The sequence below is a fragment of the Girardinichthys multiradiatus genome, chromosome 11, assembly GCF_021462225.1.
Source record: "Girardinichthys multiradiatus isolate DD_20200921_A chromosome 11, DD_fGirMul_XY1, whole genome shotgun sequence".
Lineage (NCBI taxonomy): Eukaryota > Metazoa > Chordata > Actinopteri > Cyprinodontiformes > Goodeidae > Girardinichthys > Girardinichthys multiradiatus.
This window is the reverse complement of record NC_061804.1, coordinates 3,073,676-3,100,983: the sequence shown is the minus strand read 5'-3', so window position 1 is coordinate 3,100,983 and position 27,308 is coordinate 3,073,676. Positions and strand designations below refer to the sequence as shown.

At 39.2% G+C, this 27,308-nt stretch overlaps 1 protein-coding gene across 1 annotated transcript in view; it reads right to left on the bottom strand.

Moving 5' to 3' along the window:
• Positions 1-1,591: 1,591 nt before the first annotated feature.
• The window catches only part of ppm1e (protein phosphatase, Mg2+/Mn2+ dependent, 1E), a 61,298-nt gene continuing 35,581 nt past the window's right edge, over positions 1,592-27,308 (bottom strand). Inside the window, exons 3-8 of the mRNA XM_047379046.1 lie at positions 21,739-21,860; positions 15,806-16,005; positions 13,234-13,422; positions 12,858-13,001; positions 11,621-11,714; positions 1,592-10,289 (exon numbers count right to left, since the gene is read on the bottom strand). Coding sequence (XP_047235002.1) covers positions 9,382-10,289; positions 11,621-11,714; positions 12,858-13,001; positions 13,234-13,422; positions 15,806-16,005; positions 21,739-21,860 — 1,657 coding nt within the window. The 3' untranslated portion in view covers positions 1,592-9,381. The remainder of the gene's footprint in view (positions 10,290-11,620; positions 11,715-12,857; positions 13,002-13,233; positions 13,423-15,805; positions 16,006-21,738; positions 21,861-27,308) is intronic.

Sequence of the window (27,308 nt, the reverse complement as noted above, 5' to 3'; positions counted from 1 at the left end):
AACTGAATAAACCAGTGGCACACCCAGAGCTACACAACATCTGTTGATAAACATGTTTTTTGTGTGTCTGAGTGGATAAAAATAAACTGGGTTGTTTATTTCCATCGTGTTGCTATTTGTGTATGTTTTTGGACGGGGGTTTGGTCATGTGATGGTGATGCAGTGCAGTTGTGGGTTGTTTACCTGAAGTAGAGAGGCAATGTCAGCATTGTTGTCATTGTTGTTTTTCATGGTGTTGAAAGGGTAGGGAAATCTATATAATATCAGTATATACAGATTATAACAGTATTATTAACATTGGATTTTGATATAGGCCCAAATTTTCAAATAAGTGCATCCCTATCATATAGCCATTGTTCCCATATTCCAACTATTCTTTGCTTTTGCTTTTATGGGTTCCAGAAGTTTATTTACACTGTACGGCTGTGGGAGAACCCCTGAACCATATGATGAGAACCTTGCAGAGGCTTCAGGGTAATTTGGCAACAAAAAATCCATCATAGCTCAAAACAAAAGAGGACCAAATAAATATCGTGTCAGGAGCTGCAAAAAAAACTCATTATACTTGATGACAACCAGAATGGACCAAGAAGACAGGCTGATGATAGGTCCACTTGAACCAGCTAGCCCCAACAGAACTGCACAGGAAGCTTGATCTAAAGTAGGTTTTTAATTCCAGCATAAAGAGCTTAATAATGCGTGAATAAGCAAACATTAAAACCCAGAATCTGATTAAGTTGGATCTCAAAATTAGGTTCTCCCCTCTGATTATGTACTTATTGTATGTAATGAATATAACAGTAGATTTATGTCAGCTGTGTGACTGCAGTGCTGCTGTGTCACTCAGCTGAAGTGACAGCGGAAAATGGCATTTACAATTGCCGAACATGCATGGGAAAAAAAACATGGATTTAAACGGATTCATACCAGTTTAAGTTCTGAAAAGGATCATCATCCTTGTCACCGCTTGTTTCAGTGTCTGCATCTAGATTAGCACCACGGTTTGTGGATCATGAGAGTATTCTGGATCAAACACATGAGACTGAACTGCTTGCAGTTGGAGCACTGCATTCCTGAAGGAAAAAGTAAGGCCAGCCAATCACCCTGCATCCTGGATCTTTGTGTCAGTTGTCTTTACTTAACGTCTCGTGACGTCAGGATGTTCAACACCCAAGAACACTCGTTTTCCAGTTATTTTTTTTTTTTAAGACTTGGCATTTTGGTGAAATCCTGCTGTTTATAACTGTACAATTAAATAGGAAATGCACCTCTGGTCACTTACTTTAATCCCAAATAAATTGCAGCAATATCAAGATAATTATAAGAAATGCGTAAATGTTTAGATCTTCCAAACCTAACAGACCTAAAAAAATAATTTTGAGGGTCTGATCTGTCCATTCCAAGTCAAGTTCAAACTGAGAAATCATTCCTTCCCGGTGACCGGCTGGTCAATCGGTGCATGCTTGGATGTTCCTCGTATTTAAGCCTGCAGCAGATCTGACCATTTGAAAGCAGCACAGCAAAGCATGTAATACTGTGGCACTCTACCTTCACAGATGATCTTTAGAGAAGAAAAGAAGGCAGACACTTGTTCTATTCTTTACATATATTTATATATATATATATACATTATTCACCAGTTACAGTACACATATTTATATACTACAGTAACACAGATAGTGCAGGTACTCAACATGTGTTGTACAGTTTTTTTTTTTTCTTTACTTAACCTGCATGTTGAAGTAGAACCAATCATGGGGTTTGTCTTCAAGCCTGGAGGACAAGAAGCTGGGGTTTATCTCTGACCGCCTGTGAGCTGATCCGCTCCCCTCCATAGCAAATTATCTACTGGTCCATATCTGAACAGTGCATAGGTGCAGGAAGTCCTACCACCTTAAAGCTAAGGGAGGTTACTGTGGAAATATCCTTCCCTCTTTCATCTGGAACTTCTTTCTAAAGCTTCACATTCACTTTTCCATCTGTACACACATCCTGGCAACTGTGACAGCAGCTTAGACCTGTTTGTATTTCAGCAGAGGTAAAACTGAATGGGAAGCTGCATCTCTCTTTAAATATGGCTGACATTTTATTGCATCCTTCAGCAGAAGACAAACCCACAGAGAGCCTTTTTTTAATGCAACGTCATTATTGCTTACAAAGAAAAAGAAAAAGCTGGTTGTGTACATGGACACAGTACAGATCATGATGGGCCCTATAGTTGGACAGCAATAACAAAGGGAGCAGAGCTGAACCTCTGCTTGATGTCACCATGTAGGAAGGGAAACATCTGACTTGGAGGAACTTTTTGGTGTAAGCACAGCAAGGAGGAGGTGGAGGATTTACCACGACAGATGATCCAAAACACTTTTATTGCTTATACAGTGACAATCTGAGGGGATTTTCAGCAATGTAGAAATGATTTTAATTCTTTTTGGTGTTTTAATTGATGTAACTTGTGATTATATTGATGCTTGGAGTTTAAATGTCTATTCAGAGAACAGAGAGAGCAGCTAAACACCCGCTGTTACACTACTAGAAAAAAGAAAGCACCGCTGCACCTCAGAGCTGTTCGGTGGGTCGTGTTTAACTCCGTATAGATAGAACTGCTTCGAGAAATATGATCTTGTAATGATAATAAATCAGATCTCTCTTTCTCAGTTACACTCTTCCATTTCCCTGGGGGATCCCAGCGCATTCCCAGACCAGAAGGGATTTACAGTCCCTCCTGCAGCCTCTGGGATGTAAAAAGAAAACCTCCAAAGGAAGGGGAAACATCCAGATTGGAAATCCTTAACTGAGGTACTGAACCCATTACAGACAGACATTTTTAAAGGTACGGCTCAGTAAATCATTGAAAAGTTAATTGATTTAAGTAATTAATGACAATGCAGTGATTCTTTTAGGTGTATTTTATATTTTCTCAGAAAATTTGAATATTATATAAGAGCCATAAAAATGATTAATACAGAAATGTGGGCCTACTGACAAATACTCCCATAGACTGGCAGAGTATCTGCACTAAATTCTTGATCGGGGCTCCTTTTGCATTGATTACTGCATCAGCGCAGTGCGGCATTGGGGCAATCAGCCTGTGGTTCTGTTGAGGGGTAACTGAAGCACAGGTTGCTTTAAAAGGGCCTCCAGGTCATCTGCATTGTTGGGTGTGGTGTCTCTCATCTTCATCTTGACAATACTCCATAGATTCTCTTTGGGGTTCAGGTCAGGGTAGCTTACTGGCCAATCAAGCACACTAACACCACACTCATTAAACCAGCTTTGGGTACCTTTGGCAGTGTGAAATATATGGATTTCACTTTTTAAATTTAAATACTAAGGGAAATTCCCCTTTTGATTATATTGTAATACAGTGAGACGCACCTTTCAGAGGAATGTACTGTATTGCAGCTCATTAGTTGGAACTTTTGCCCTTATACCAGCCTCTGGGTTTAACCCAGTTAAGGTTTTCCTGTTTGGAGTTTGAGTGTTCTCCTTTCCAATGCGTTGGTTTCCCCCTGGATACTCTGGCTTTGTTCCACAGGGAAAAGAAAACTCGTGATTGTTAGGTCAGTTGGCCACCTTTAGGTGAGAGAGCCGGTGTGCGTGGATGTACTTCATGTGTCTCCTCTCTCTGTTGGACAGGACACCATTTTAGACAAGCACCTGGACTTTCATATGACTGTATGTTTCTAAACCTGACAGCAAATTAAACACATTTATTTGTCTTTATTGATTTATTTTAATAATTATAAAGAATTTAAAGAAAGCTACAAATTTTTAGGTGATATGTGCCAAAACAAAACAATTTGGAACCAGTAAATTCAGCCATTTATTTGTTTATTGTTATTATTGGATTTCTGTTTGATTTTTGTATTTTAAGAAAAACCCCAGCTAATTCAAGCATTTACTCGTTTTAATCTGATTTCACACAATTAAAACAACTGTCATTAGAACAAGATCCCGTTGGTACCAGATTGATAAAATTGGTGAAAATATTTAATCTTTGGTTCGACATTGAGGCCAGAACTCCACAGCAGCTCCTTGACTTTCCTTTTCTAATCTGTAGCATGCTAAAAAAATCTCTCCCAGCTGAACCTTTATAGGAACTGTGAAAACAGACATTTTGACTGAAGAGTTTTGTAAATAACCCCTTTATGTATCTCTGTATTACTGTTTATGGCTGGGTGAGAAAGCAGGATTAAACTACAGCTAAGTTACGGTAGGCCTGCTAAGAGTCCAATAAAAAAAACAAAAAAACAAGAACCTTGTCACTGTCTGGTGCTGTAAAATTTAGACAGTCTGAGGTGCGAATGTTGCAGACTGATCCCAGCTGCTGAGTCTTGTGGATTAAAACACATTTACAATACAGTTACTGTATGTACACTCCTCCAGCACTCGCTCCACTTTGTTAGTACTCAGAATATACACACAAACACACTCATGCCTAAGTGAATAGTTTAAATGATGCCCTTTGTCTGTATTCTCCAGGCCTTTGGAGACAAATGTGACGTTGCTCCCACAGGGGAAACTAAATGGCTTTTAGATTTTATTTTGTATAGCTCGACACCTCCCAGTATGGAACCTTCTTAACCAACAAAATAGCAAGAAGAAAAGAAAATCACCTTAAAGTCAACCAACCTCACCACATTCTGCTCCAATAATACTCCCAACAGCGTGTTCTCAGGATAACACCAGCTTGAGTGAAACTGGAGGTAATACTGGGGTACCTGGTTCTGTTGACCAGTAAAGCCTCAGTTAACAGAACTTGGGTGTGATAAACATTTGCCATTTCACTGCATTAAATGAAAGGAAATGACTTCTGCAATGTCAGAAATAATAATTCTTCAAATAGCCAATTTGTGGAAGATGCAATTAAAAGGAGAAGAGAATCCCCTTGTTAACCCTTCTCAACACAAGCCTACTAGAAAAAAGTGTAAGGAATGTGTAAAAACAGCTTTCTGAATAATAATACTTTAATTTGTTGAGAGTTTTCAGTTCGTACTAAAACATCTGCCAACTTGGTCCCTTTAACCACTTTCAGTGACAATGGTGGAAGCAGTTTGGTCTCATGGAAATGCATGACATGACCTGAAACTCCTGCTCTTTGCTTAAATGTAACCAAACAGTAACATAGGAAGCAGATTAATGGTGATGCGCAGAAAATTAATCCATATTCTTCTAGTTTAATATCTCCTAAATCTGCCAATATAATATAATTTTTGTACCTCTCTGTTTGGTAACTTCAGCTCAATAATGGACTTAACTGGTCTCGTTATTTCTCCTGTCAGTTATAAATGGTTGAACTTTATACTGTTGGCAGCTTAATTTAGGGTTATTTACTGTATAATTTAAAGTGTATTGGGTATGTTTATGTATTTATAATTTTAGAAATATATATTTTCAAAAGGAACACCTACCTATATTGGATAGTTTATCACAATGCTACTAGCATTTGTTGATTTTTGCTAGCATTACTTGATTAGCGGCCAGTCTGAGACTTATTTTATTGATGGTTATGACAGCCAAGGTGTATGACTTTATATTTTGCTAATAAGGTTAATTACTGCACTCCAAAACACAATTTCTTCACCACAGAGTTCCTCACCAGAAAAATGTTAGCTTTCTCGTTAGCTCAGAGCGTGCTGTCACATTAGCTAGGAAATGCAAACGTTTTGTGTCTTGGGGCTTCTAGCTTACACCTACACAATTTCGCTTTTATTTTAATTTAATTAATTTGAATTATTTTTATTTTCATTTTTCATGTTTTTTGTTACAACATTAGATGGAAAACAAATTTCTAATCAAGCTGATGCTACTGGGAGAGCTAGTTCTGATGGTATGCTAACAATTGTTGCCATTTCAAATAAAATTAAATCGACAGACCATTAGGTGTTAACATCTTTTTAAATCCTAAATATATATTCATAATGTTACCAAAAACAGCCCTATTTAATGTGTAAGGGCTTTAACAAAGAAAAGCTCATTAATTTCCGTCAATTTGTGTTTACTGAATTCAGGTCTTGCAATGTAAAAGTAGCATTCAGTTCTACAAAATTCAAGGATGTAGTTTATTATTTTTTGCCATTTCCAGGGATAATTAAAATTACGGTTTGAAGTTTAGTTTCTTAATGATGTGGATTATTAAGTTAAAAATCTAAATTGGCAACTGTACTTTTTAAATTTATAGCTGGAAAGACGATTAAAAATATGTTTCAAAAATGTGATTACAGTTTAATTCTTTAGTTAATTTTGCAAGTGATCTTTCAGCTTTCAGGTACAGTAAGAACACATTTTAGGATAGCAGAGCTGTCTTAACAGCTTAGATCCACCAAGTTAACTGGGCATAAACACTTAGATATTTGTGCAGTCTTATGAAATACTTTGATGACTTGATAACAGAGTAAGGGGCAAGATATTAGACTGCAGGAATGGGGGACGCCGTTCCAAAATCTGGAGCAGATGATAGTCACATCCAATTAAAAATTATCCAGTGGGGATATGGAAGCCAGCCTCAGTGGACTTCACAGAGGAAACCATCTTTCAGCTGCTGGTCACCAGCAGAAGGTGATTTCTGTATTGTTGCCAAGGGACTATTAAAATGAAAGCTTTATTTACTTATAAATTAATCTCATACAGGTTCTATTTAAGTGATTTGTTGATTACAACAAACCCACAAAAAAAAAGACATTTTTGTACATAACATCATGGAGGACAAGTGTGCATTAGGAGGCTTGATGTTGCATTGCCACAGTGCTGCAAATAGCTTCAACAAAAAGAGTGTTATGACTGAGCTAAGCTTAACAGCTGCAGGTTTTACTTTCATATTTATGAGTATGAGTTTAATTTTTAGCTTTTAAACTTGCCAGATTTCCCAGCACTTTTTTCTTTTAGATATCAATACATTAATCTTGCAATATGTAATTCAGAGTGAGGGGAGTATAGGCCTCATTCATAAAGATGTTTTCCATCTTTCAGCTTTGCTCTAGTAATATAAATGGTAATTTTATCAAGCCTTTAAAAATACTTCTCCTCAGTTAGTTTTGTGTAAAAGCAAATACATGTAAAACTATGAGACTTAAAAAAAATGCATATATCTCAATATCCCTCTGCCTAAAAGCCCATTAACCCAGGAGTTCATCCTATCTGGAATACTGGACTACATGAAGCATTTATTCATGTAAGTAATATCTAATCTTTTATAATCTGACAGTCAATGCTTTTAAGAGCAGACAAATTGTTGCAGGATAATTGCTGGGTCATTGACTGCATGTGTGGGGGCAGAACGTCTGCCTTCAGTGCCACAAACCAGGAGCAAGATTTGTTCCAGCCTCATCTACAAAAGCTATTCATCTGCTACCAGAGGACTGCTGAGGGGACTAAAAGGCAGGATAAGTCATTAGAGCTTGATGCAATGTTCAGTTAACATCTATCTCACAAAAAGAGGATATTTTTCACGCCATAAAAGTGATGAGAAAGCAGTGATAGCATGTAATCTTTCTCTTTTCCGATATGGACAGAAAGATTGTCATTTTTCTTGGATAGGGAAAAATGTGCTTAATGTAACATAAAATTAAGATATGTAGTTTTGGTTAAATTTCTGTTAGTTACAATGAAGAAAAATAATGTACAGCTATAAAGAATATACAGTGCCAGCAGATAGTATTCACGTTTCACATTTTCCATGTTTTGTTTTTTACATCGTAGACTTATTCCTACACCTATTTGAAAATATTTGTCTTAGAAAAAACCTAAACTAAAATAGCCCACAAGGAGAAATGAAGAACTGTAAATAAGACTTTACATGCCTTTACGCTCAAAATTGGGCTAAAGTGCATCTGATTTCCACTGATCATCCTTAACATACTCCTACAACTTGATTTAAGGACACCTCTGCTAAGGTCAGTTCCAGCTGAGAGTGAATAGCCTGTAGATCTGTGAGACTGGGGGAAGAAAGAGCACTGAACCTCCTAAAAAAACACTGTGGTCTACATTGGATGGAAAAGGAAGACGTTTGGAACCACCAGAGACCAGGACTCTTCCTAGATCTTGGTGGCTGGCCAAACCTAGTAATTGGGGAAGATGGAGTTTAGTTAGAGAGGTGATCAAGAACCTGTTGGTTACTATAGCATAGCTCTTGTGTTCTCCTGTGGAGATAGAACCATCCAGAGGGTCAGCGATTGCCAACATACTCCACAATCAGGCCTTTATAGTTGAGTGACCATTTCTCACATAAAGGTATATGTCTACCTGCTTGAATTTAGCCAAAAAATACTTTAGAAATTGTCAGACAAGGAGAAATAAAATTCTCTGGTCCGATTAAAACAGAATACAGCATTTTAGCCTGAATCCAAGCAATAAGTATAGAGAAAAACAGGTAGAGCTCATCACCAGGCTAACACAATTGCTATTGTAAAGCATGGAGGTAAGCATGTTACATAACAGAACATATTGTTCTACTTGGAACTAGTAAAGAGATGCGAATACTCTGTGGGCACTGTATGTTCTGTTTTCATGGCAGTAGATTAGGAGAGTGTCAACAATGAAAAAAAAACATCATGGTTAAAATATTATATGTGGTGTCAAATATGCTAAATGCCAAACCAAATAAGAAAATATCAGCTTCCAGTCCTGCTAGTGCTGTTGTGAGTAAGAGGGAGCAAATCCTTACAGTGGAACAACTATACAGGGGGGCAACTTTCGATAGTCTACCTTTCTAGCCATTGTGTATTTTTTTCTCTTTTTAAATAGCAAAAGTTTCTCTATTATATCTTTTAAAATAAATAACATCTTTCTACAGAGCGTGAAACAACCAGGCACATAAATAAATAAATGAATGCAAGTTAATATTTTTCATCACTCGAGGGCATTCAGAACCCAAAACAGAGCTAAGGTCCTACTTGATAATAACAGGTGATTGAATCCAGGTAACTGACTTTAAAATGTACTTAAAATTTTTGTTTCTTTTTCCTGAAGTGATACAGCTCAAACCATATTTGCATTTTCTGCAGTAACTGGTCTGGTCTACTCCATATAAACATCAAACTATAGTGCCTTTTTTTTTAAACATTTTGTCACATTCAGCCTTTGAATACATCCTATTGTCCAGCAGTTTCAGCTCTGGCTTCGTATTGACTGATCAGTGGTCACAACGGTGAAGATGTGGTTTGGACTTGTGTTCAGTGGGCCAGCTTACATTGTGAAACGTTTTGACTTGGGACAGAGAGTACCAGTCCTCTAACATTGATTGATTAATCACATAACGACTGCGGGAGCCACAACTACTTACTATCAAAGAAAGATGTGCTGTTGAAGGCAAAGGTGGGTGGGGTGGGGGGCAGGGGGAGAAGTGAAGAACCATAGAAATGGTTTGGTTTGGCTGAACCTTTAGATGGTAGCATCATAGGGCAGGTGGGGCACTGCCACTCCAGGCCTCCAGGGCGAGTAGCACTGCCTGTGGCCAGACGGTATCAGACCTAGCAGCTCTTTGGATCTGCTTGGCCACCTCCGACCCCATCGGGGGCTAACGTAACCCCGCCTGTGGTTTCGTCTCACTGCTTGGTCTAAAAGCATGGTGGTTTGGGGACACAGTGGGTCCGTAAAGCTAAAGATGCCAGGCTCCTGAAATGGGATGCATGACCTGCGTCTCAGAGGGCGTCCTCCCCGGTAGTTGTGGGAGGTTGTGAAGAGGTTGGGGCTAAAGGTGAAGAAGGGCTTCCTTGATCCTCGAATGAGAGAGATGTGGCTCTCCAGTGATGGCCCCAGCAAGCTGAGGCTAGTTCTGTCCGTGAACGAGTCCGTTCGGTCTTCGTAGCCGAGGTCGGCGGGGGCCGAGCACTGCTGCAGGGGCCAGCCTCCGCGGCTTTTTCCTCCAACATCTGCTGCACTGCCTCCATCACGCTCTACTCTCATTGCTTCATCTTCTTCCTCTTCTTCCTGCTCTTCCTCCACCTCAGCTACCTCTTCCTCCTCCACCTGTTCCTCCACCACGCCCTCCTCCTCATCCTCTGTGCTGGTGGGCAGTGGTGAGCGTGGATCTCGCAGGAACACCACTATGACAGTTATGTTATCACTAGAACCTGCATCTCGGGCCGAGGCCACTAGCTTGTGGGCCACCATGGTGGTGTCTCCAGTGTTCTCCTGGAGATGGTCACTGACTACCCGAACCGCCTCATCGGGACTCACGGTGTCCCAGAACCCATCACAGGCCAGTATCAGGTAGTCTTCTGAGCCATCTAATGGAAAAACACCATGGTCTGCATCCCCACAGATGTAGGGCTTGTGCTCTGAGTCGCCTGTCAAAAACAAAATAAGTTAACATTCATTAGTGGTATTACTTCTTCACCTAAAATTGTTTTAAATTAGTTTTATAAATAATGCTAAAGAAATTCAAAGAAAAAAAATTTGTTTAAGGACATTTAAACGGTTCCTGCGACTTTATACAAATTAAGTCAAATAATAAAGATTTTGTGGCTGAATTACACTCAAACTCTGGAACCTACATTTGCAGTAATGAAAAATCAAGACTTTTATTTTGAAAAGGTTCTTTGAACTTTATTTTGAGAGGTCAAACACTTTTTTCATGCTGAGTTTAGAGCCATTACTAAGGCTAGCATAATCAATTTTTCGTCAGCGGTTTAGTTAGTGATGTTTGTCTTGTTTCTGCAGCGCTAGATAATTATATCTCTTTTATCAAACTACATAAATGACTGAACAGGTTAAAGTGGAGCGACCTGGAGTAGGGTGGGGTGTGAATTGCCTCAGTAACATAGACGGCACCAAAACGATCTGCTCTCAGGCTCACCTCAGAACAGGGGTAAAAGAGTGGCATGTGGAGCTACAATAACAAGGAATTCAAACCAAAGCACTGAAGTTCCACTTTACATAGACCACAACTGAATTATTCAAGTGTGAAAAGGAAGAATTTAAATGCATGACATGTCCCTTTAAGTTTAAATAAACTTTATTTTGGAAGTCTAAGTTACTAACCATGTTAAACGCTGGTTTGGGATCATTGGTTTTTTAAAACCTATTGCTTTATTAATATAATATACAGTGTTTAAAGTGTTTATTTCTGCAATTTCGATAAAGATTTTTTCAGTGATTATTGAGAAGTGAATAAAAATGTTTTGAAAATAAAAACATCCTTTTTAAAAAAAAAAAATGATACTCCTTAACATTGTTTTATTATATTTTCAGAGAGATTTGTCTCATTTCCCATCACAAACATTTTGGTTGGACAAAGTAAATGAATAATTTTGGGCTTAACTGTATCCGCTTGTGGGTATTTTAAAAAAAGCAAAAATAAAATTTTTTTTTACTGCTGGTTTAATCCCATTTAAAAACTTGAATCATTCATTATTTGTAAAATCATCTTAAAAAAATCACTCATTTTGACGACTAGCTGGAAGCTAGTACTGTGAAAGTCCATTAGCCATCTTCAGTCAGGAGCATAATCAATAAGAGAATGTAAAAAAGTGAAAATGTTTTAAAACCATAAGCAGCAGGAATGTCTGGTCCTTCTTCATAGCAATTTTCATATTTCTACTTTGATGTTTGAGGTGATGACTAAATCCTCCATGCAATGCACTGCAGTATGGTGCATGTGAGATAACTTTTATTGTACCTATTGCCCTGGATACGGACAGGCTCCCATTGACCCTCCATGTGCCAAACCAAATCACACATCCTCCCAGAGCCTCGATCCTCTGTTTCTCATCCTGCAAACACAAAAAGACGGTCATCATCTGATGTTACTATTCTCTGCAATAGATCAATCACAAGTGTTTCACCTGCCCCTGTAATGTACTTAAAGTAATGGTCTATTGAAAATATTGTTTTTCTGGGTTTGACACTTCTTCTGTGTTTAAGCTGAAAATAAAAATTGCAATTTCACAACGGCAGGAAAGATACCAAGAAAACAATGATTATGTGTGATTTCCTTGATATTCCTTCTTTAAGGAACGAAAAAAGAGGAGTTAAAAACAATATGGTTGAAAACTGTATTATTTTATTAAACTACATATTTTGACATTTTGGGGAATAAATTAAACTTCAAGAGAATAACATGAGAGGCCATATACCTGGAACTTTACCAGGTATAAATTAACCTACATGTATGTTACCAAACAAAATAACTATTGGCACAAAGTGAGTCTTACAGATGCAGAATGTAAAAAGATATACATATAGAACACCTAGTCTATTTTAATTTTGATCATATAAGATATTTTTTGATCATATAGGATATTTTTTTACACTAAAGTTTTATTACTATGCATTGCACATTTGTTCTGTTTTTAATTATAACATGCATTTTGCTTTAGATATAAAAATATATCCAATTAAGCGAATTAGAAAGGTAACTTTGCCTAACTCAGTCACTATTGTATTTACTACATGGAGTAGAAATTGGGGTAGGTTAACGATTGTACATTTTGAATACTATTTGGGAGATGTGGTATTTCATATGTGGTGAGTTGTTTTTCCATTGTAGGTTGACATAAGAGTTAGCATGTCCAGTTGCACTGGGCAGCTAACACAGGGTTGGGTTAGTTTACACTATTTGATTGACTCACTATATAGTGCACTGTGTACAGAATTAGTGGAAGGTTCAAATGCTAATATGCTGCAGCAAGCACTGTTAAAAATAGGGTAATATAGTAAATTTTGTGCAGATCCAACCAACCAGCCACTAAACATTATTCTTCCATTTAAGGGAAAATTAACATAAACCATAATCGATACAGTAAAATACAAAAACTGAGCTTAATTCTAAATGTAGCTCTTCATTAAGTTTAAAGTTTACAGAAAAAGTGATTTTTGATTTCTTTGTTCTGTGAAGGACGAGATCTGTGCCGCACCTCTCTGTCTGGTTTATGGGGTTTCATAAGCTCCACCACCTGCCCTCTCCGGACCAGAATGACCTGGGAGTCTCCCAGCCAGGCCACATACAACGTGCGACCTCGCAGGAACGTCACCACCCCTGTTGTTCCACAGCGCAGGTGCTGCCACAAACACAAAAACAGAATCACAAGTTCTTACACAAACACTTAGTAACTGGATTTGGGTCATAAAATAAGGTAATCATCTCCAATAAATCTACACAGTGAGAAACCTTACAATCAAAACGTATTATACTAAAGTTGAGGCTACAAGAATTGCCACTGTATAAACATGTAGCAGCCTGACAAAAGTAACAAATGATGAAGGGTTTCTGTTTACATAGCACAGGGTTACCTCTCGTGAGGCCTTCTTTACAAAGCGCTCATCAGTCAGCTTGAAGGCTCTACACAGTGCCTCGCTGGGGTCCTGGCTGAAGGACTCCTGATGGAATAAATTGACATGGAGGTGGTTGGCAGCATAAATAGCAGCATCCACACCGCCGTGACCATCAAACACAGCAAAGAAAGCCTGTTCCTCTTGATCCTAAGGGACAAAACAGAAAGAAAACACAACTTACTGCTTTGACATTCATTCAATAAGATTCTCACAGTGGGAAAAGCAGCAGCAAAAGAAAACACCATGCTCACCTCCAGTTTTAGACCACATACAATAGTCTGTCTAACACATATAAATAGTTATACCTACAGACATGCTCCTAAAATAACTCTTTTCTAAAGACTCCTGGGGGCAAGGCTATCATTCAGCACAGGAGCTGCACTATAGAAACGTTATATGGGCAATACACGGCCTCACTAAGGTGCTGTTCAGATCCAAATACATGAAGCATTATTTACTTGTATTTTAAACACTTGCATTTAATATTATGGTGCTGACTTTTTTCCATCATACAAACAAATTTGTGTATATTTATTTGGGGAATAAAAACAGACACATCCGTCCTGATCATTTTTGGGTTTTTCTAATTGTTATTTTTGTCTTGCCATATTCAGTTAATTTCTGTGTTTAGTTTCTTACTTATTTCTTGTTTACTGCAGTTTGTGGATTTTGGTTCATTCCTCTATTTTGGTGTTAGTCTTTTCCCCTTTTTGTGTTATATATCCTTTTTTGTCTTAGTTCAGCTTTGTGTTCTCTGTGTTTATTAGTCATCTTCTATCTGCTCCCTGCTCTGCACTCTTCCTCAGCTGTTCTGCATTCCTCTGATTAGAGTCACCTGATTTCTAGGCCAATTTCCACTCCTCAGTATTTAAGCTTCCCGACCTTCATTGTTCCTTGCTCGATTCTTCTGTTGCCCTGATCTCAATTCGATGTCCTGGTCCTTTTCATGCCACTGTTGTAGGTTCCTATGTTTTTCTTCCATTATTAAATCCTTCTTCATCATTAAGCTGATTTGGTCTGCCTCCATTTGGGCCAAAAACAACTACACATTATAACTCCTTTTGATTAAGCTGTTCTTTTGATAATTTTGATGGGTGCTCAGGCTCATAGTGGTGGTCAAAATAAAATCTCTCTTCATCTTCAGCAGACACCTGGGGATTTTTTTTTTCATAATTCATACTTTGAATGAAAAACCTAAATTTCAATTGCAAAAAGCAACCCCCGATCGTCATGCTGCCACCACAATATTCCCTTGTGGGTATGGTGTTCTTCAGGTGATGCTCAGTGTTTTGAGCCTTACTTTTGGGATTTGTAGCTCAGGTGTTCATGCTAAGTTTTTATCAGAATATAACACATTCTGCAGTAACGTTTTGGAGGATTTTTGGCATGAATGTTTTCTTTGGAAGAAAAATATTCTGTATTGCAACCCTACTCCTTAGTACAGACTTATGGGGAATACAGGAGATTATTCCCACATCCGGCACAATACAAGAAGTAGAAAGAAATTGCTGCAGCTCTTTCAGTATTGCTATCGGCCTCTTGGCAGGCTGCATGCCATGTCTATGTCTCATCTTTTGATTCAGATTTAGAAAACAAAGTTCAGTTTGCCATCCCATACTTTTTAGATGAGTGATGACTGCTTGACTCTGCCATTGTCCATGCAGTGGAATTGTTTTTAGTAGCCTTCTCCTGGTTGATACCTTTGTACAGTTAGAGCATTTAGATAAACTGTAACCTCTCTACAAACTATGACTTTGCAAATAAGTAAATATCCAAGTAGGCCGGTCCCTCACAGGGCAACAACCTTGCATGCACACACTTACTTTTATAGGCAGTTTACAGAGACCAGTTAACCTAACATACATATTTCTGGACTCTGGGAGTTGGTCAGAGTACCTGGTGAGAACCCACTCATGCAAGGGGAGAACATGCAAGCTCTATGGCAAAAGACAAGCCTTTAACCTTCTTTCCGCAAGGCAACAGTGCTACCAACTGTTCCACTGTGAAGTCTTCAAAAGGACTTATGAACTTATTGAGTCAATCAGATTAACTATAGTTGATGGTAGTTGTGTACTCAGGAATAATGAATGCTTGAATTGAATTGAAAGGTGATTCTACAAAGTTTTAAAGGGTGTGTACACTTGTGCAAGCAGGTTATTGCACCTTCTTTTTTTTGTTGTTATCTTTGCACATTACATCATGCAAAGATATGCATAGTGTCATCACCTTTAATGCCAACCAGCAAATTTCCAATTGTCTGCTTCATGTATTTTTTCAGCTGATCTTGTCTGAAAGTGAAAAAAGTATGAAATATAGATAAAAACTGCCAAATATAGTTCCATTTTTAACTCTTGTGAAATTTCAAAGTGCTCTGCCTTTATAGAATAATAGTTAAATGTAGGAACATTGTTGGCAGAACTAACCAGTACTTTAGCTACTTTAGCTTACGATCAGAAAAAGATACATATGATAGATAAATATCCTTAAGTTTAGGCATTTGTACACAAACACTTGCATAAATTAAGTTTACCTGAATGTTGAAGAGTGTATTGAAGTCGGGGATGACGATGTGCTTGTCTTCCATCTTGCGCCTCATGTTCTTGATGGAGTGGATGGACGTTTCATAGTATGGCTGTGGACGGCGGTGGAAGGGCAGCTCCTTCTGCCAGAGGCAGCACGTCTCAAACAGTCTGTTAAACACCAGCCGGGCCATCTTCACTGACTCCATCTCTGTGACAAATACAGACACAGAACAAGTCGGTTCCAAATAAAATGGACCGCACTAACACCCTTTTACAGATTCAAAGCATGTGTACACTTTGGCATATTCTCTAGAGATTGTTTCTTACTTTAAGAGCACATCTTATATGCAACATATACACTAATGAGCCTGTCGGGGTAGTGTGTGACCCAGCATGTTGTAAGAAAAATTACAAATATACCAGATATAAATACATGAAATAAATCACATTACAATTCAAATTATACTGAATTTAACGGATGATTTTGACTTTCTGCTCCTGATAACTGGAGACACACAGTGTTTAATGAAAAATGGTCACATTGTAAGTCTACACTTGCACTGCAGTGGAGATTTTCTGCATTAATGTATGACAAGTCAAGTCAAGTTTGTTTATATAGCGCTTTGCAGCAACAAGGCACTCAAACCGCTGTACATGACAAAAAACCTTAAAATGATACAGAAAATCAAATACAGAAAAACAAATCAAATGACACTAATAATCCTTGGGAGTTTACTGGTAAGAGCTGGTTCTAATCCAATCTTTCTAATAGAGGTAATTAACTAATTAAGTCCTCTGTGGTAAGGAATTCATCCTGTGCTATGAGAAAGATGATAATATTAATCCTTAAGGTCACTGGTATGAGGCAGTTGTGATCCCATCATTCAAATAGTAGCAGTAATGGGCACTCACTGAAGTCTAAGTAGAGAAGCTGGGTCACTGGTATAAAACAGTTTTAGTCCAGACGTTTTAAATACTTAAATGTTTAACTTTCACTGATATGAAATTGTTGTAATACAATCCTTCTAAGAAATCTAAAAACCTCTGGTCATTGGTATAAAAACAGCTTCAGTCCAAATTTTCAAATACTAATAATATTTGGCTTTTGCTGGTAATCCTTCTGAGAAATCTGAAAATCTTTGAAAAGTAATGAAATCACACATTTAGGTAAAGTAAGATAGGAGGGGGGGAAAATCATATTTCAGACTCTATTCTGCTCAGAATAGAGCCTGAAATAGTACAAAAAACCTCAGCAGGGGTAAGCAACACACACATAATATTATGCTGTAAGACGGAGCGCTACAGGAGATCCTTCCTGCCCACAGCCATCAGCAACTACAACGGCTCTTTGAGGAAACCTTCATAATATGAGCTATAACAACATTTAATTACCCTTTGGGATTAATAAAGTATTTTTGAATTGAATTGAATAATTTAGCAAGGGTATGGTGGAATCTTGAGGGTGCGAATATATACAAGTCTGAGTGTGTTTGCAAGAATTAGACTGTCAACACTGATAGAAGCGCCATTGTCCTTGAGAAGAGAGGTGGAAGTTTTATCAATCGGCCGCATGGTCCTATCAGCACACAGCTGGTAGGGGAGTGCTGGGGAAGAGCGTCGTGTTTATATAACATCCAGGAGATAGTTTGTCGATAGCCAGTTAGCAGAAGTTGCCAAGGCCACATTGGGGCGCCAGATTTAGAAAAACAATAAATGTTCAGGGAGTTGTGAATTTCCAACTACCTTAAGAGTTTTACTGGTGTGTCTCAATTGCAAATCCAAATAGCCAACTTTCTGGTATTTTCCACAGATCTGGAGCGTACAACTTCTCCAAGATTATATCCTTTAACCTCTGAGTCCAACCGCTGCCAGGCTGCGATTCTGTTCAAGAATCGTGTCCAGCTTGAGATTCTGCTCTCTTAACATTTCACTCTCAGTGTTGATCGCTCTACAGACTCCATCCAACAGGCAGCTTTGGAAAGCTTTGAACAGCCGCCCATGTTTTGTGAATCACTCAATAAGTCAGGTAACCACCAACTCCAAAAAGCAGAAATCCTGTTATCAAAAGTCCAAATATGTACACATCTTCTACGTCCTCGACCAACATCATAGTCAGGTACACAATCTTCCACTGCTGCCAAGAATCCATTGTGTATCCAGAGAAGAACGTCCCGTCTGGACAAGAAGGTTCTCCTTTACCCTGTCTTCCCGTTGAAAAAATTTGATCAATTACGTTGAGAGTCCAGCTGACCAAATCCCTAATTTACAATTTTGGAGGATATGCAAAGCGAGGCTCTGAGAAAAATACAGACGAAAGCAGAAGCAGGGATCAACAGGGAGGGAGAGAGAGAAAACGCGTGTGTCTTGCATTGTACTCATACTTGTACTCGTCGCCTTCCGCTTATCCGGGACCGGGTCGCGGGGGCAGCAGACTCAGCAGAGACGCCCAGACGTCCCTCTTTCCAGACACCTCCTCCAGTTCCTCCAGGGGGAGCCCAAGGCGTTCCCAGGCCAGCCGAGAGACATAGTCCCTCCAGTGTGTCCTGGGCCTCCTCCCGGTGGGACGTGCCTGGAAGGTGTCCAGGAGGCATCCGGTATAGATGCCCGAGCCACCTCAACTGGCTCCTCTCAATGTGGAGGAGCAGCGGCTCTACTCCGAGCTCCTCCCGGATGGCCGAGCTCCTCACCCTATCTCTAAGGGAGTGCCCGGCCACCCTACGGAGGAAGCTCATTTCAGCCGCTTGTATTCGGGATCTCGTTCTTTCGGTCATGACCCAAAGTTCATGGCCATAGGTGAGGGTAGGAACGTAGACCGACCAGTAAATTGAGAGCTTTGTTTTTCGACTCAGCTCTCTCTTCACCACAATGGACCGGCACAGCGCCCCCATTACTGTGGCAGCCGCACTGATCTGTCTGTTGATCTCCCGCTTCGTTCTTCTCTCACTTGTGAACAAGACCCCGAGATACTTGAACTCCTCCACTTGAGGCAGGAACTCCCCTCCAACCTGAAGAGAACAAGCCACCCTTTTCTGGTCGAGTACCATGGCCTTGGACTTGGAGGAGCTGATCCTCATCCCAGCCACTTCACACTCGGCTGCGAACCGCCCCAGCGCATGCTGTAGGTCTTGGCTAGAGGGGGCCAGCAGGACCACGTCATCTGCAAAAAGAAGAGACGAAATCCACTGGTCCCCAAACCAGACCCCCTCCGGCCCTTGGCTGCGTCTAGAAATCCCGTCCATAAAAGTTATGAACAGGACCGGTGACAAAGGGCAGCCCTGCCGGAGTCCAATATGCACCGGGAACAGGTCCGACTTAGTGCCGGCAATGCGGACCAAACTCCTGCTCCGCTCATACAGGGACCGGATGGCCCCTAATAATGGGCCCCCGATTCCATACTCCTGGAGCACCCCCCACAGGGCATCACGAGGGACACAGTCGAATGCTTTCTCCAGGTACATAAAACACGTGGACCGGTTGGGCAAACTCCCATGAACCCTCGAGTACCCTGTAGAGGGTATAGAGCTGGTCCAGTGTTCCACGGCCGGGACGAAAACCACACTGTTCCTCCTGAAGCCGAGGTTCGATTATCGGTCGGACTCTCCTCTCCAATACTCTGGCGTAGGGTATTGGAGAGGAGAGTTGCATTGTTCCCTTCTTATTTCATCTGACATGGATGATCTAGATCACATTCTATGTTAGCAATGTTCCTGCTTGCATTTATCGTTAACAGAGTGTGCCATTTGTAAATGATCACCATTGTCTGCAATCTCATTTGAAATTAAACGTAATAATAATCAAAAAGTTTGTAATTTCTATTTTAATTTTTAAGAAAGATATGTAAATACACTTGAGCACACTTTTTCTGCTGAGGAGCTAGTTCCTTGTTAAAGCATACATTTATCTCTATGAAAACAATGATGCTGCAATAATTGGCAGCCAGGTATTTTTTAAAACTTTTTTAGGTTAATGGGAGTGTCTAGGAAATTTTTAGTCACTACTTTTACCCAGTCTTCAAAATGGGAATGACAAAAGGACATGCCAGTAACTTAAGACAGATACAGTATGTGTTGATCTTCAAAAGTAATGAAATGGTAACAAAACATAGCTACTCGACTAAACTTGACCGTATCTACAGTCAGATTGAATATTGAAAACGTTTAAAACAACTGGAACTGTGATGAACCACACTGGACAAGGACCCAAACGTGTCTTAATAGCAGATACATTTAAAGATAAAACAAAATCTACAATGGTCACTGTTAGAGAAATGCAGCAAACATGGGGTCTCCGTAACAACTGTTTAGTCAGTCAGTCAGTCAGTCATTTTCTACCGCTTATTCCATAGTGGGTCGCGGGGGAGCTGGTGCCTGCCTATCTCCAGCAGTCTATGGGTTTAGTGTTAGGCGTTATTCCAGGGATGCTAATAACTGTGTAGGGAGCTATGTTTTTAGCAGATTTAATCTCTCTAAACTGAAGAATTATTCAAAGATGGAAATTCTTTGCACAATAATTTACTAGTCTGAAGAGGGGCGGTATACTCCAAGCGTCGCAACAACAACAGTTTCTGTGTTCTGACCCATTTTCTCCTTCTTCAGGTTGACCAAAGACATTTTGTAGCATTTTGCCCTTGCTTTCATAAAATGGCTGTGAGAGAAATCTGAGATCAGACCAGGAATTAAACGGTAATAAGAAATTGTACTGCAACTGTTCGAACCTACATAAAAAGGTAATGCTGTATTCAGAAGTATCCTCATCTCTGCAAGTTTTGATTATTTTGTCAAATTACAACCACAAGCTTTCATTTTATTTGGATTTGATGTTTTAGTCCTTTTGCTGCAATTACAGCTGGACATCTTTGAGGCAGGTATTTACCAGTTTTTTTTCCATTCTACTTCACATCATAGCTCAAGCTCAGTGAGACTGGATGGAGAGCGTCTGTGAAAATTCATGTCAAGTCGTGCCACAAATTCTCAGTTGGATTTAGGTCTGGGGTTTGACTAGACCATTCTAACACATGAACATGCTGTGATCCAATCCCTCCAAGCTCTGGATACATGTTTAGGGTTGCTGTCCCGCTTAAAGGCGAACCTCTGACACAGTCTCAAATTATTTAAAGCCTCTAACAGGTTTAATTCCAGGACTGTGCTGTATTTGGCTCCATCCATCTTCCCATGAACTCTGGGCACCTTCCCTGTCTATGCTGAAGCAAGTAATGCTGCCACCACCTTGTTTCCTGATGACATGTTGAGGGTGACGTGCAGTGTTTATTTTCACTAATGTTCTTTAACAGACTCCACAGGCCTTCACAAACCAACTGTATTTATACTGAGATTACATTATATGCAGCAGATTACACCGCAGATTACACCTGAAGACATCTGGTTGCACTGAATTTTGTTTAGGGGTGTCAGGGTAAAGGAGGCTCAATACAAATAAATACATCACACATTGCAAATATTGGCAAACCATGTCTCATTTTGTTTCCACTGTACAAATCAACACACATCAAATTCCTTTCTACGTGTTGAATCCAAAGAGGGAAACCATCTTCAAAATCCAATTTTCCATCAATCCAAATCTCAATTATATTTAATTATACAGTTATACTGTGTGGATTGTCTGTCTGACTGCTGATTATAACAATATTAGAAGGATTATAGGAAAGTCTGGCCCCGTGGATGCAGAACATAAATAGATGAGGGGTACCTGAAAACCTTTGCACAGCACTGTTACATTATGTCCCAGCTTCCAGCTATGAGTGAGTCTGAGTTTTCTTCCTGCCCTCTAGCGGTCAAATCCCACTTATTGCTCTTTGTGATGGAGAAGTGGGACACAGCCCTGGTGGTTTTATGCCTGTGTATGTGTGGGATGAAGTGAAGTGATGAAGAGCGAGACCTAATTTGAATGAGAGAGCAGTCTCGTGGGCTCCCCGGGGACTCACGTGGTAATGGGTCAGCTCCATCTTCCACAGCCTTGTTGAGGTTGTGGATGGAGAGGTCGGACTGAAGGAGGCTGTCTGCTGTGGCTCTGGCCAGAGCGGCAGCCAGCGAGCACGGGCAGTTGCTGTGGTAAGAAAAGACGACACTGTTATGAATGGGTCACGGAAAGAAATCATCTTACAGTAATCCTCTGTGGAGGTCAGCAGGGTCATTTAGCCTTTATCCAGTTTATTTGACTGACAGCAGAAAATGGGCTTTTAAGAAAAAATCACAAATGTTTGATCAAAGAAATCATTCTTGACTGATTTGCTGATTTGATCTCATTAAAACTCCCGGCATCTGCGCATTTTAAAACATTTCATCACAACATTGGGGTTGATGCTGAAGGTCTATTCTTAAAGCTAAGAAGAGTCAGAAAGGATGAAGATAAGGGGGTCATTTCAAGGACTGAACTGAACTCTACATGACGACATCTCCAGATACAGGCAACAATGCTCATCTGAAGTATGGATGCTCTCCGTGATGCTCACAATTAGATTACAAATAAATCTGAACTGAGCTTAACTACCTCTAAATTAGTGAGGGAAGCCCAAAGCTTCCTTTAATGTAGTGAAACTATTACATTATGTAGTCATGATGTCTAAGCAAGAGAGTAATCTCATAATCTGCTGTAAATCATGTCTGTAAATCCTGCCTTCCTGATGTTGGTACAAAAATGAACAAACTTATATTTGTACTAAATGTCCTGCTAATCCATCCAATAAAGATCAGTAATACACAGCATTGCTTTACAGATTACAGATAATCTAATGCAGTGGTTAACAAAATGTTTGAAGCCACTTCAAAACCACTTCAAAAGCTCTCCAAGTTAAACTGTGACTCATGTAGAAACATATCTATTTTTTAGCCAGATCTACTTCTCTACAGAAACGTACATGATTTTCCTAAAAACTGGTGCCCACTGTTCTGTGAGAGGGTGGAATTGGAAACTGGGGCAGATCTGATCCATTATCTTTATCACACCCAGTCCTGACATCATTCTTGGATCGAATATCAAGCTAAGGCTACAAATCCATCAGCCAATCCAGACAGCATGGTCTTAAGTTGCAACAGGTCATACTTTTGACAGGTTTGACTGTGAAAGTTTAAGCTGTCAGGCATAAAATCTGTAGTAAATTCGATACGAATAAATATTTCTGCATTCTTAACATTGTAAAATTGTAAGCTACTGTTTTCTTGAGATGTTTGGTGCAACTTCCCTTAATCCCACATGTTGACACAGCTACAGTTCTGCTCATAAACATTTAATAACCGCTCACAGCTGGCAGAGCTTGTTGCTGGATATCATCGGTTTCCAAATCATTTTACCAATATTTATACTTCAATAAGTATCTGAACACAGCCAGTATAGGAAGGCTTTGTTTGTAGATTAACACAGTCTCTGAGTGTCACCCACAGAACTGGACATTCCCACAAGTGCAGTTTATGATTTGCAATCAGAAGCCATATTGTCTTTAACAGTAAATCTGCCACCACATATTCTTAATCAGCACACCCTCTTCAGTTGATACTGGTTCATATTAATTGAACATTTAGCAGCAGGCTAGCATCGAAGCCTGCACTGCATTTAATTTCCGCCAATAAATGAACTAGGGTTGGCTGAACACAACGGTGTACAAATAAGAGTGAAAAGGCCCTCTGTGGCTCAGGTGTCAAGTGATATGAGCTTAATCAATAAAAACTCGCCCAGCAGTAAGCCTCAACATCTTTAATGAATCCAGGCTTTCATGGTTCTGCCCACAGAAACAGCTAAATGAGCTCATTTTCATGTATACTGCAGGAATAATTAAACTATGCAGACATATATAAATGCTTTTAGACATAGATAACTACCGGTACTCAACAACTGGAAGTCAAGCAAACAGCCACTCAAAATCAAGCTAACTGTGACTCAAACTTCAGCTAACAGCTAATCAAATTCCAGTTAACAGCTACTGAGTCAAGATCACATTGATTCAAACTTAGGATTAAAGTTCAACTAACAACAACCTGAAGTCAAGCAAACAGCTACTAAAAATTTAGCATAGAGCTACTTGGTATCAAGCTAATGGCTAATCAAAGTTAAGCTAACAGCTGCTAATAGTAAATCGCTTCTATAGGAAAAACACACATCAACTCTTTGCGTCAAGAAAAATAACTCATTCATTAAAAAAACTAATTCTTGCCTTGTTTTTTCCCACTAACACTGTAATACATTTATGTTTAAATCTGTGTCCTGTTTGACAAGTATGTTATCCAAACAGGTATTGCAAACAGGCATGTCAGAACAGTACACATATTTGCTTACGTACAGCCTTGATATTAACTGAATTCCTGAGAAAACATCTCTAAGGTTTTCCCTCCTTCAGTGGAGTGGGATTGTTCTTGTTTATCATGGCTCAGGTTGAGCTGGATTAACTGTGCATGGTGTTGGGGAAGTGCACATGTTTAATCATGCAACAAGACAACACAAACTCCTTCCTATTGTGCCTTTATAAAATTAAATAAGCAAGAAGAATGCTAAGGCATTAAAGATTTTTCTTTCATTTTTTTTATTTACATTCACCAAAAATTATAATGGGTCTTATCTTATTTTCTTTTGCTCTGTCAGCTCATTAAAGCAGTTGAAGAAGTTTAACCCTGAAGTAGTTACAGAAAATTTTCTTATTTCCATGGAAACTACAGCACCTACAAATAACCTCAGTGACAATCATCTGACAGAAATAATCAAATGCATCTAAAAGCCATTTAGACATTTCCCCGGCGACACTGAGCAGAATATATCCAGATTAATTGTGATGTAGTTTCTGCACTTTGTGGGAGTCGTCATTGCTCATAAACCTCACAAACCTTTCAACAATAAAAACATTACAATCCTATCTGGTATTAACGCTCAGTATTTTTATCAACATATGAAGGAGACCTCTCTTTTCACCTTATTAAAGACCCAATATTAACTGTTGACTTTTAATTAAATTGAACACTGATCATCTCCATTTGACCTTGATGTTCTTTAAAGCCTTAAGTACAAACATATTTAGGTTCCCTAATATTAGGATTTATTTTAATGACACATTGTAAATGTGGGTAAAGTACATTCTGCTGCTGCATTAAATTATCATTCCAAGTTTGAATTGCAACAGAATAATCTCTACTCGCTTGGACATGCACAATTCACCATGTTCAAGATTGTTTTCATATGAGAATCAAGCAAAATAAAAACAACAGGATCTGTAACAAGTGAGAACTGAAAATGTTACACATAATCAAAATGTAAAGCTCCCTGGCCTTCCGTTGACTTCTGGGCAGAAATGATTAGTAACTGCAAAAAAGGTCATTGACAGCCTTGATTTTAACAACTGTGGTCTACTTTAATGAATATGTGCTACAGAGCCATATAATTTTACTTGGACATGCCGACATTTTTATTTGGTTATAGCAAAAACACTCACCAGCCCATTTATTAGGTACATCTGTTTATTACAGATAGCAAATCAGCTAATCGCAAAATAGCTGCAGTGTAGATTTCAGCATCTAGACATTCTAACCATTGTAGAATGGATTTTCGGAGTGCCCAGGCGGAAAAACAACAACCAAAGCAACTCCGACTGAAGTCGGAATTCTGGGAAAGTTAAAGCCTTCTGTGTAGCTCAGAGTAGAGTATCCAGTATGGCGGTGCGCACACAGAATGTAGTAACATTGCTGATAAAGACTATATGTCGCGTTCTGAGGTTTAGATTGACCAAAGCGCAGACAAGAGCTGGGCAGCTGCATGTTTAAAAGAGTCTTCTTCTTTATTCAAAGAATAATCCCAAAACATAGCAAAAACACTGCAGGTACAAACACAAGACGAAAATCCAAAAACTTACAAAGTTTACGCTGCAGGAACATAGTAGACACCGTACTTAGGCGAGGGTAGTGAACGGGCTGGTGAACGGAGTAGTGAACGAATGGAACCAGCGAAGAAGAAAGAGAACCAGAGAGCTTATAAGCAGAGGGGAGTGAGGTATGAACCAATGAGAACCAGAGGTAGGAAATCAGAGGAGGATGGAAAACAGGTGTGGACCAGGCTGCAGAAAACTGAGGGAATATGGATAGTTGCTAGGGAGACCTAACTAGAAAACAAAGGGGACATGAGAGGAGCTGGACTAAGACATAATCAAAAATAGACATTAACGAAAGTAAACAGAGTACTAGAGAAAATGGAGGAACACTACAACCTAATAATTAACAAAGAACCCATAAAGAAACCCTGACCGTAGAATAAAGAAAACCTAAACAAACACTGACTGAAGTAACAGAAAAGGAAACAGAGAACTAGAAAATGTGCAAACCAAAAGTAAACAATAACTAAAGCTAACCTAAAAAGGGAGGCTGGAACTATAGAAACAAAATCGAGGAACTAAACCAAGAAAGAGAACAAATACCTAACATAAATGAACACGGAGATACTAAATGAGAAACTAGGATAAAGAATCCAGGGAGACAAAGAACTATAATAATAATAATAATAATAATAATAATAATAAGAAGAAGAAGTAGAAGAAGAAGAAGAAGAAGAAAACCATAACAAGAAATAGAAAAGCAACAACAAAAGGAACTAGGAGGGAGGGGAGAGAAAACAACAAACACTGGGAGGCAGTAGAAGGAAATAAACAAACAACCATGACTACAAAACCAAACTAAACTAAAATCAAAACACAAAACCACAACAAAGTCCAAAATGTCGCACCACGACACTATAAGCCCTTCTGTATCTCATTAAACCACTGGCACACATTGTACTTTGCGAAATATCTACTTGTGAACATGTTTATTTACTGTTTGAACACAGAGATTATTGCCTTATATGGCCAATTGTAGTTGGTATTAAAATTAGCAAACCCACCGTTTTATGACTTGCAACTAAAACTTTCTCATCCCTAGCGTGTCGTCATACCCAGGTCCAACATCTGAGCCAGCTCGAACGCACCATAATATAGATATAGATAATATAGATAGTTCTGTCCTATTTTTATCTATTCTTCCTTTATTCTGTCAATATTTATACTGACTGAAAATAACAAATGCATCAATGGGAAAGGAAGAGGACTTTAAACATGGCTTTAAACATGGCATGGTTGTTGATGCCAGGTGGGCTGGTTTAAGTACCTCAGAAACTACTGATCCAGTAGGATTTTCATGCACAAATATCTCTTAGGTTTACAGAAAGTGGTTCAGAAAAGAGAAAACATCCAGTAAGTGCTTTGCTGATTCCAGATGTCAGAAGACAATGGACAGACTGGTTCCAGAGGATGGAGAGGCAACAGCAGCTCAAATGACAACTTGCTATAAGCTAAATATGCAAAATACCATCTCTGTATGCACAAAATGATGAACCTTCAAGAAGACGGTCTACAGCGGCAGAAGATCTTACTGGATGCCACTTTTGTCAGCTAAGAACTGCAATTCTACAGACTCACCAAAGTTATACAATAACAGACTGGAAAAACATTGCCTGGTCAAGCCCGGCAGCCCGTGAATGGATGTATGG